Source organism: Dermacentor andersoni, chromosome 1 (genome assembly GCF_023375885.2).
Source record: "Dermacentor andersoni chromosome 1, qqDerAnde1_hic_scaffold, whole genome shotgun sequence".
Classification (NCBI taxonomy): domain Eukaryota; kingdom Metazoa; phylum Arthropoda; class Arachnida; order Ixodida; family Ixodidae; genus Dermacentor; species Dermacentor andersoni.
In genome coordinates, this window is record NC_092814.1 from 127,036,322 (window position 1) to 127,047,512 (window position 11,191).

The window sequence follows — 11,191 nt, forward strand, 5'->3', positions numbered from 1 at the left end:
GCACAATGACAAAATGAGCGATAATTTCTGCATAACGGCGAAGGAATACATTAGGTATATTGACTGGACCGCAAGATAATTTTGTGTTCAAGGTCAAAATCATTGAAACTACACCAGAGTATGATATGAAGTCAATCTTCAGTGGGTTGAAACACTCTTTGATGAGGTATAGTAAGACTTCTTACCAAAGACGCTATGAAAAAGATAGTTAAAGTGCTCCGCAATAACTTTTACATCTGTAACTGTTTCTTCATTAACTAAGATTTGTGATACCTGCCTCTTGGAGTCGCTTAGGAAGTTCCAAAACTTAATAGAATCATTGTTTCTAAAGTTTGGTAGGGTTGTTTTGAAGTAAAAATCCTTTGATTCGTGTAAAGCGCGTACCAAATTTATTTTAAGTTCATGAACAACAACGGATTGTGGATTACTCTTCTTCAATCGTTTTAATTTGCGTTTAAAATGGATAATCTTACGTGTAATCTAAGGTGTGCTTTTATAAATCTTTTTACATTTGGTCGGTACGGAAGTGTATGCATTGACGGCACATTTCAGTAAATCGGTTCCATAGCGCATCAACATCTCCCTCATTTTGAATAAAGTCAGTGTAACAACTTTCCATGTATTCTACAATAGAGGCATCGTTAGACCTTGAGTAATCCTTGAAGCTTCGTACGGTTGTGCGTTTGGGAGTCACACAGTTGATTAGATGAATAGTTACACTTACAAGATGATGATCAGACAGGCCCTTTTCAATTAAAACCGTATATTCTTAAAAATCACGGTTTAGAAATACTAGGTCCAATATTGCACGAGACGAATCTTGTACACGAGTAGGCTGCCTTACCACTTGAACTAGGTCATGAGTAAGCATGATGTTAAAGACGGAATTAGCATTTTTGTTCGATCTGCGGCTTGCCTGAACGAGCTCCCAGTCAACATGTGGTAAGTTGAAATCACCTATAAGAATTCTTTTTTCTGGGGCTGTATCATATGTTTTTGCAATTTTAGCAAATATTCAGGTGCAGCGTCTGGTGGTCTATAGTACCATATAGCACAAAGAAGTGATCCCAACAAGTTATTTTAACGCATAAACACTCGAGCTCAGCGACATCAGAGACATGAAGGGTGGGTATATCAGTTCAGTACAATAGAGATTCAGTGAGAGCTCTGAAGTGTGCGGGATTGGTGTTGAATGATGAAACATCCCTGTGTACGCCTACGCCACCTCTGATATGAGATTTTTGAGAACCTGATCGACCTGACCAAGGTTACTAAACGCCTCATTATGAAGCACTAAATGCTTCTGCAACAGGAATCACTCTTTTAACATACTTTTTTTTACCGCGTGTAAGAACGAATGAGAAGATGTAGTATTAAGGAATCTGCTGGCAGAGCATGAGGTTACCATTTTAATGACAGTGGGACGCAAAATCGCTTATCGTACTGAGAATACGTGGCAAGTTAAATAACCTACATAGGCGTTCGAATATTAAGCCTTCTCTTAAGGCATCTCACTACTTAGGTGCTAGTTCGGGGCGTAAAACTCACTCGATCAATTGATCGAACTCAATCACTCGATCGATCAACCTATCAAAAAGAGGTAAACATATCCCCCTCTCCCCTTGTCGTCCATCGCCTGAACGGGCTCTTCCACCGAGAGCGCACCGTGCTCTTCAGCACGAAAACGACCTGTTGGTCACATGGCTCCGCCGCTCTCTGCTTGCTTACCTCCATTCTTTCGATGATGGACAACAGTTAAGTGGCGGAGCGCAGGGCGCAAGCACTTCGGCTCCCGGGTCGCAAGAAAAGGAGGAGGAGGTGCGCGTGCTCGGGGCCCGACTTCCGGGAGCTCCTGGAAGGCTCCCTGTGGATGCTTATTTTGAGAGCCTTCTGCGAAGGGCCCATTTCTAAACTTGGCTAAAAGGACCCGGTGCGTGGCTGGCGTTCTCTTCTCCGGCGCTTCCGGCTGTGACGCCGCGCAGCCCTTTCTGTCGCCGAGCCGCGCTCCTCAGGCTTCCCCGGTGCAACGCACCCGCCGCTGCGGTGTCCGCGCTCGGGCGCCGGTCTCATGAGGCTGTTCGTGTGCCTCGCATCTGCTGCGGCCGACTCCTCTCTAAGATTGGCAGTATACTTCGCTGTGTGTCACCGAACAGGACAATTTTAAGACGATAGTCTTTCGCGCTAGAATATTACCGACACAGCGGGAGAAGAGGGAAAGACATGGACAAAGGCCGGCCCGTGGTAACGAGGACTACGACCTCAACGAGCTATCGCACTCCGACAGCCATTGGCATCAGTGATAGTGGCGAGCTGTTTTGCGGGTGCCTGAACTTGGCGGTTTTCAACACGAGAACAGGCGTCTACAAGATCCTTGAAACGGTAAGTTGTACGTGCGGGAGCGTCCGTATACTGCCGTGAGCGACCTAATGTGCTCGCGCACGTGTGCACCGCGGGACAGTGAGGGACTGCTTGGGGGACTCACAAAATGCCATGTTTTGCGTGGCCTGCTTGGAAGGCCAGATAAGAGAGAAGCTTGGTAGCTGCATCCTGGTAGCGTTTTCTTTTTGCCTCAAAAGCGAAGTGACAGGCAACGCATGCACGCTACTAAAGCATGCGGTGCTTTATTCGGTCCCATGTGGCATAGCCTGATGTATGCGCGTGCGTATACGTATATATAGTCCTGTCTACCTGTTTCTACTTCGGCCTTCGTCTTTGGTCCGTGCTTATATTTTCAGTAGGTATGTGTTTCAGCGACGTACGACTCTCTCGAATTAATAATAATAATAGGTTCGAGACGCTGTAATAGTTTCTTCTTTCCGGACAAGATTCACAAGGACGGGCAAAAGAAAACTTCCTGTGGGATCATTTAGCAGCCTAATTATGTAAGATTCGCTTATTACTTTTTTTATTATCAACGTTGATCCGCCACTGCCAATTGGAGTTTTGTAGCTAATGGCCAGCTCACAACGAATCAATTTTTAAAACGGATCAAAAGCCCCCTTTTGTGGCATGCTGACGCGAAGAGTTCCGACTCCGTTTCAGCTCGAAATCGAAAGCAAGCGCGCCGCCGTGTTTGCTTAATGTCTATGGTGTTGGGCTGCTAAGCACCAGGTCGCGGGATCGAATCCCGGCCACGGCGGCCGCATTTCGATGGGGGCGAAACGCGAAAACACCCGTGTACTTAGATTTAGGTGCACTTTAAAGAAGCCGAGGTACTCGACATTTCCGAGACCCCCACTATACGACGTGCCTCACAATCAGATCGTGGTTTTGGCACGTGGAACCCCATACTTTAATTTTAATTTAAAACAAGCGCGTCAGCTAGGAGCGCGCATAACCGCTGGCGGCGCTCCTCGTCACGCCAACTGTATAGGCTCCCTTTACGGAGCCTACATTTACACCAGCGTTGTAAGCCGCCTGGTAAATGCCAGGACGCTGTTTCTGCTGGTCTTGCGCGCTGAGTCGCGCCAACATGCCGCCCCCGCGTGTCGCTTCGTGTGCTTCGCCCGTCGGAAGAAATTGCCACTTCTAAATCGAAGCTTTCAAGGCGGTGGACCGTCACCGACTTTTCTGACCGTGGCTGCTGCTGTCTTGCCAAATATCCCATACACAGGACAACATTCGTACAACAAATCCGCTTATAAGAGGCATTCTTTTCTTTTTGATTCTAGACCATACAGAATTTTAAGAAAGAAAGAAAACCGCCTGTGGCAGATAGCGCTCGCAGCTATAGTCGCCGAGCTGATTACTCGCAGAAGAAATCGAAATGCAGAATCGACTAATTAAAAAAAATTCACTAACTAGATTTCTAAAATATTCAATTCACTAACTAGATTTCTAAAATATTCATGGCACATGCAAATTGCAATTTACGAATTGTAACTGGTGAGCTGGCAAGACAAGTCCACTTGCAATGACTTCTAGGGATTGCGCGGGTTTCGAGATATACGCCGTGAAAGTTGCCGTTAGAGTGCACAGTTGATCCACTTATTCTTTTACAAACCGCCCATTTTATGCACTGAAGCACAAAAGTAACTGGAGCGCACATATATTTCACCGTATACTTTGGGAATGAATACCTCGAAACTGGTGCCATCCTGAAAATTTATTCCAAGTGGATACGCCTTGGGAACTCACCGGCCATAATTCGTTAATTGATATGTGTGTGATACAGTAATTAATTTATAGGTTACTTGATGAATGTTTGTTAATTAATGAATTATGCGTTTCGATTTCTCGCGCAAGTGTTGTCCACCTGTTTGAGTAATCCAGCTCAATGACTAGAATTATGCTGTTGCCACGGGCGATTTTTTAAAATTCTGTGTGGTCTATATAAAAAAAAACGCCCTGTATGTAGCCACATCTTTGCCACCGCTACATATGCTCTGGTAGCCGGCTGTGCTCTCTGCGGAATTACGCAGTGAAACAAGAAATGGTATCTAGATATCCTCGCTGCAATAAGCATATTCGCCTTCTTTTCCGGGGTTTGTCGCGTCTCTTGCCGAGTAAAGTGAGTCGGCCCTGGAGATGGTGCAAAAGTAAATTCGGCTGATCCCGGAGATGGGCCTGATGAAACGTTAGCCAATCCCCGATCCGCAGTCGCGTGGATCACGTGGATCGAGTGTTGGAGGTTTCCGGCGTCTTGCTGATTTACTGGGCAGGCACGTACAACCATTATGCAGCAAGACGCGTTGCAGAAGATGAACAGTTTTATAGCATTCAATTAACCGCTTCACGAAAGCTTCGCTTCACATAGATTCCCAAATGCGCGTTGGAGCTTCATAATTTTTTTCCCGAACATAATAATTGTGAGAAAGTAACGTGTTTGAACGAGCTAAGTGATGGGCGTTGGGTGTATCGCTGCGTTATGTGCACTGCCTTTTGCTGTGCTTGGGCTCATTGGGGCCTGTGTTGCGGGCGCTCACATTCAGTGGCATTTCAATTTATAGTTGGCACACTGCACAGGTGAACAAAGGAACGCAGCTCCTGTGGCAGTGGACAAGTATAGCGTGTGAATGAGAGAATCAAAGCGCTGATATTCAACTATCATTGTCGAATTACATGTACTTTTCTGTGTACCCTTACTCGTCTCCCGTTTTTGTTGTTTTCTTAATTTTTTTCCTTCTCTCCTTTATTTGACCCACGCACGCGAATAACAACAAACACTTGACAGCTATAGCTGCGCAGTCACGCGCCCTTCCTGTTCCTCCAAGGAAGCAGCGCCGTAATCCAAAACGCTTCCTCATGAGCCTTTCGTCATCTGATCTCCTGGGGGTGTGCTGTGCTGCAGGCGCTGTCAAGCATCTCGCTGTGCCTAATCCTGTGGTACGGGACGCCCGTCTGGCTTCTGCTAGGGCCCGCCTACCCATTCTACCTTACCGCGGTCACCTGCTCGCTCATGGGCTCCTCCACCTTCCTGCTGGCGTACCTTGTCTCCAGGAACACATTCCTCGTAGCCAGGAGCACCGTGCTGGTACGACACGTGACACATCCTTTGCACGCACATTGCCCGCCCTGTCATGCTGCAACACTGCATTATATACAATCAGTAAAACAATGCAATAAACGGGCGGTTACGGCTGATTCCTCGACGCTATTAGAGATTGTTTAATTTTCGAACATTCCACCATTTACGATTTCAGTCGCGGACTGTTCTGGGGAAAAAAGTAAGTTGAAGATAGTTACGAAGTCGGCAACATTCTTAGAATGACGTGTGGGCGCATAAGGCGTTGGTAGGCTGGATTAACATAGAGTATCTTATTGAGGCGAAAGCCTTAGACGGCTCATGGAACGGAAAATACGATGCCCGGCGTTACGCCGTCCGGCGTTGTAGCACCAAAATTCATGGAGCCATAATTCATAGGGAATCGAACCCACCACATTTGGTGGAAAGAAAACAAGTAATAGGAAGGTAACAGCACATTAGAATGAAAATGTCAATTAATATAATGAATGCTTCGTGAGCGGGCAGGCGTCCGCTTTCATCCTCTTTAGCGTATGCTAAAGTGACTCAACTTTTTAATACCAACCTTATTATGGTAAAGTAAATGATATTATGTAAAACTATTATGATAAAGCAAATAAAAAACCTCAGTCTTTCCGTATTTATTCTTCTTTCTCATTCTTTTTATTTCCTTTCTTTGTAAAAGAAGTGATGTTGATGCCTGCCAGACCTCTCGTTCGCGCGCGTGCTGGAGGCACTGAGAGCGGCGAGAAGAATGAGAAAATGCGTAGAAAATGAAAGGCACTCACAAGTGGTTTTCTAACAGCAAGTCACCCGCCGTGGTTGCTCAGTGGCTATGGTGTTAGGCTGCTGAGCACGAGGTCGCGGGATCGTATCCCGGCCTCGGCGGCCGCATTTCGATGGGGGCAAAATGCGAAAACACCCGTGTACTTAGATTTAGGTGCACGTTAAAGAACCCCAGGTGGTCGAAATTTCCGGAGTCCTCCACTACGGCGTGCCTCATAATCAGAAAGTGGTTTTGGCACGTAAAACCCCATAATTTAATTTTAACAGCAAGTCACTGTAATAAGAACATGGTCACTTGAAAAAAACGAACATTACGATTTCTATTTGTTTAGATACGTGACTTCACTAGGTGTCAGCGTAATAGATGGGGCATTAACGCATATACTACCCAGTTTTGTGATTCGCGCTGTACGTTATTTTTTATCATGAATTGCGAACTAGCCCGAGCAACCACCCTACTTGTTCTTATATTTCAATTTAACTGAACAGTTAACTTCATCGTGCTTTCCCTGGCTTCATTGTCTGCTGGGTTCACGTGTTTGTGACTAACTAACAAAAAAAGAAAGAAAAAAAAACGAGAATAGCGTGTTTTAGAAATAGCGTACTTAAGCGATGTGCCCAAAAATATAACGCCAGGTGACAACTCGCATGCGCAGAACCAGAACTCCGCTCCGTTTGTTTTGTACTCCCGAACAACAGCATCCCATGATTTTGGGTTCCTTATTTCTTAAACTATTTAATATAGCCATCTGCTTCGTGGACATGGCTCAAATTACAGCACAATGACTCCGCGAATTTGCATGTAAGCATGGAAAGTTATGCTATTTCAGCTATGACATTATGCTCTTATTGCCATATAGGCGCTTGTTCTGCACTTCCTTCGCGGTCGAAAGGCTCTTGTGATATATCACCTGAGCAGACTATCAGTCGCTGCCATGAAGCCATTGGTTTTGGGTGTGAAGTGCCGGACCACTGAGCGCATGTGCTTGTGCGCAAATGACAGGATGCAGTGCACTCTCTGGGTGTCGTTTCGAGCACCGTTACTCTGCGAACTGCGAGCTTTGCATAGCCACGCAACTCTTACTTCAAGTGGGGTGGCGCTATATGTACAGTTTATGCAGCATACCAATGCTTCGCAGGAGCTGTGCATGGCATAGTGAGGGAGAGAAATTAATGTTACAGGTGTCTAGATTATTTGGTGTTTGATGGAGCGTTGTGATCCATGGCGTACTAATCCCGAAAGGCGTCGTCCTGAGCGCACGCCGATGACCGGCACACTGCTAAACGGCTACGTTTTCAGGAGACGATACAGAACGGCGTCTCCTTCCTGCTCCTGGGCGGATCGTCGGCGTTCCTGCTGGTGCAGACGTACTTCTTCCTGTGGCCGATGTACTTGCTGATTCCCTTCTTCCAGGCCTACCCCGCCATGATGGCGGCTGGGGTAGGTGAACGCTGCTCGCCTTTCCGCTTCTCATACCCTTACCATGCCCTCCGAGAGCGGCTCGCTGCGCGCTGTTATTGAGGCTACTGTGTGGTCTGTTCTGCGTCTCTTATGCGTCTCAGGACGGGCGTCAAAGCACCAGGAAGAGCTTTTATAAGGTGCCCAACAAAACCTTTCACAACGCATGGGACGCTTGATCGGGCTGTCCACAGCTCTGGCTCCCGTCCGATGTGAAGCTTGTAACAAGTGTGGCGGCCGCTTGCGTTCTTTCATGGCCATCGATGTCTGTATACAGGGTGTCCAGCTAACTTTAGCCAGAGTTTAAAAATATGCAAATGCCACGTAGCTGGACAGAACAAAGGTAATGTTGTTTGTCGTCGCTTGGAGATACTCAGATTATACTTTTTCATTCCGCGTAATTAGATAATTAATATTAATTCATACGTTCATTTATCAAATATTCTAATTAGATGAAAAGTGTCAAGGAGAAAATTGTAGAGCAACCTGGAAAACTCGCGATACAGCTTTCTGCTGCTCAATATGCGCTACATAAAAGTGTTTTTCCGAGCATGAAAGAAGCCCGCGAATACATGCAAAGTGCCTCGAGCGGCCAGTCGCGCGGCAAGCAGAGCCAGCACTCACAAACAAGTTCTTACGCTGAAACTATTCGCAAGAGAAGCTGACAGCCACTTTTCATACAGGACATATGGTTGCTGAAGTTGGGCGGCGAATGGCACACACTTACGAACATAATCATTTTGGATTCGGGCCCTGAAGTTGACTGTTTTAACCATCAGTGAACTGTATACTCCTACGTTCATCCTTACCAGTAGGGGCTCGCAAAGAGGTAAAGTCTGTGCATCAAGGTGAATCAATATGGTGGGCTCCACTTACTCAATGAGACCGTCTATTCTGACGCGCGAAAGCCCAGCTGCTACGCGTGTTTTCTTCTCACGTACGACCACGGACTTTCTCCAATGTCCTTGAATGTTTATTTTTATTTTTCAGGTACTGGGAGCAACAGCAGCTGCAGTTCACTTCTTGGACTCCGTGCTGGCGTGCCGAAATCTAAGGCAGTGAATACGTGGCAACGAACGCTCGTTTCTTTGTAATTAAATTGTGGTGACCATCTATACAGCCGTACATTTCATCAAACAAGAACCCGAGCGCGAAAAAAAGAAAAAACTGGAATGCAGCGAGACGTATAAAAATATAGAAGACGTTACAATCTCTAAATACCCGAGATATCTCAGCAAGAGGCCTCTGGGAATCGTTCGTCGAGTGGCACATGTATTTTGTCAGCAGTGAGTGAAACTTCGCACTCACGCATTCAACAAAAACTGTGGGGTAGTCGCTATACTTGGCACATTGAGGAATGTATACCTTATGCGACATAACGGGCAGTTTACGCGCTATACTCCATGGAAGACATGTTGCTGGGCTAGTTTATATACTCTTACTTACTAAATCACATCATGTACAGCGACACGACACAACCGCAAATTTAAAAAAAAAAGTAAACATGTCACGTGTGTCAATGCCAGTGTGTCGTTGTGCTACATTATGTCCTATAGCTGCTCGTACGCAGTGAAAAGCAAAGTTAGCGGTCCAAGTAAGACCATTAGCGTCGTGTTTATAATTGAGAAAAGAAAGAAGTAGACAGTATGGCCTGTTTAGCCTTCGGCCATTCTTTTTTATTATTATTATTTATTGTGACAGGCACATGAAGTAGCCATGGCACCTCTACTCGTTTCTGTCTTACCAGCATGTGCCCTACACAGTACTGTGGCGAACATGGCGCCGACCATTGCACTTCTCTTGAAAAGGAATGTACATATAGGACAAGAAAACAGCGTTAGTGCGGCAACGTGGCTGGGGCATGCTTAGTCGGCAAAGCAATGTCGCCGGTTTGACATTGCGAATGATTAAAGACATCCCATGCGCCATCACTGGAATGCATTTAATGCGTTGTAGTGCGTAATTTTTCGCGTACACATGTGCGCGAATATACAGTACAGAGAATTTCGTCATTTCAGCATTGGCGGCTTTCTTTCGGAACATGTGCCAGCTGGGCGAAAGAAGCGTCGGAAGAAAGTGCTGGACGAATATGAGCGATTGGATGTAGTGGACGTTGCATGCATTGCACTGTACTCGTTCCAATGCACCTGCAAGTTTTTAGTGGCGAGAGAAGGCGGAAAGCGAAGAAACAGCTGCGTAGACACATCAGACCATGAATTAAGGGCTGTTTTATAACGGTGATCGTATTGTTGTGTATGACAAGAAAAATAGCTGCTTTAGGTTATATAATTCCTCGTTTGGATGACAAAGATGTATGCATCATTTTGAAAGGCATCAATGTCTTCTATTGACGCAGATGTTGCTTCAGATGTCTGAAAATTTGCTATTCACTTGGGACGTTACGAAGAGTTTTCCTGTATACGTGTCGACTTCGAGAACTAGAGTTCCGACGAACAGAAGGCGCCTGATGAAAAATTGAGTTAAGTGGTGCTTGTGAAGAAACGTGGAGGACCCCGTATTTTTGGCAGAGTTGAGGCAAAGAGCTTACAGGCTGGAGCGAACGTGCGAACCACCGTGTCCGTGCGCCGGGACTCCTACTCGGACTCGGAAGTTTGCTCGCGGCGGGTAACCTTACATGCGTGATGGACGCCTTTGAGTCTAAGGTAGTGTATCAGGTCTTCGTCAGAGTACCACTTTGGCACCCCTATGCGAATGCAAGTGTTATGCACTCAGCCAGCTTCGAGCGAAAAGGTGTGGTATAAATCTGTGGATAGCACCTCCAACTTCAGCCGTCCCAGGCTCTCTTGACTCAGTTGTGAGTCTTCGTTCAGAAAGGCCCTTCTTGCCTGGCCACGTTCCAGCCACGTTCCTGGCCAGTGACAGTGACAAGAACTTTATTAAGAGTGTCCTGATGAACTTGATTGGGGGAACCGAAGGTTCCCCGATCAAGTTGGTGGCTCCGCCCACGACGGGACAGGGAGATGGTGACTCTCCGCGACGTCGCGGGCCCTCTGGACGGCCTGTAGTTGGTTTGGGAAATCCGAGCTCTTCAGCAAGGCGTCCCACTTGGACTCGTTATGAAAGTCGGAACCCGCGTTGTACGGGCACAGCCAGAGCATGTGGTCGAAGGAGCAGCACGCGTGACCGCATTTGGAGCACGATTGCGGAAAGTTGCGCCGTCCCAGGCTCTCTTGACTCAGTTGTGAGTCTTCGTTCAGAAAGGCCCTTCTTGCCTGGCCACGTTCCAGCCACGTTCCTGGCCACGTTCAAATTTTTATGCTTCGCTAATAACCACGCTTCGCGCCTTAGGATCGCCCTGCGCGAGACAACACCCGCCCTGGCTGTTTGAAGATATTATCTGCAGCTTAAGCTTCCGACCTAAGACTGCATTCAAACAAGCATATTCAATATGGAGCAGCAAAGTCGCTCGTTCTGGAGCACTTGACCTCGACTTGCTAGAATCACTACCAAGTGTACACAGA

At 46.7% G+C, this 11,191-nt stretch overlaps 1 protein-coding gene across 1 annotated transcript; it reads left to right on the plus strand.

Annotated features, from left to right (window-relative positions):
- The first annotated feature begins 1,851 nt into the window (after window positions 1–1,851).
- sing (MARVEL domain-containing protein sing) lies at window positions 1,852–8,824 on the plus strand. Its single transcript, XM_050193872.3, has 4 exons — window positions 1,852–2,379; window positions 5,291–5,473; window positions 7,551–7,691; window positions 8,700–8,824. Exons 1-4 carry the CDS (start codon window positions 2,221–2,223, stop codon window positions 8,769–8,771), a joined length of 555 nt encoding a protein of 184 aa, XP_050049829.2. The 5' UTR covers window positions 1,852–2,220; the 3' UTR covers window positions 8,772–8,824.
- The last annotated feature ends 2,367 nt before the right edge of the window (window positions 8,825–11,191 follow it).

Coding starts and splice junctions, on each gene's coding strand:
- sing (XM_050193872.3), top strand. CDS start 2,221: ATGGACAAAGGCCGGCCCGTGGTAACGAGGACTACGACCTCAACGAGC. Junction 2,380..5,290: donor TCTACAAGATCCTTGAAACG/GTAAGTTGTACG, acceptor GCTGTGCTGCAG/GCGCTGTCAAGCATCTCGCT. Junction 5,474..7,550: donor TAGCCAGGAGCACCGTGCTG/GTACGACACGTG, acceptor CTACGTTTTCAG/GAGACGATACAGAACGGCGT.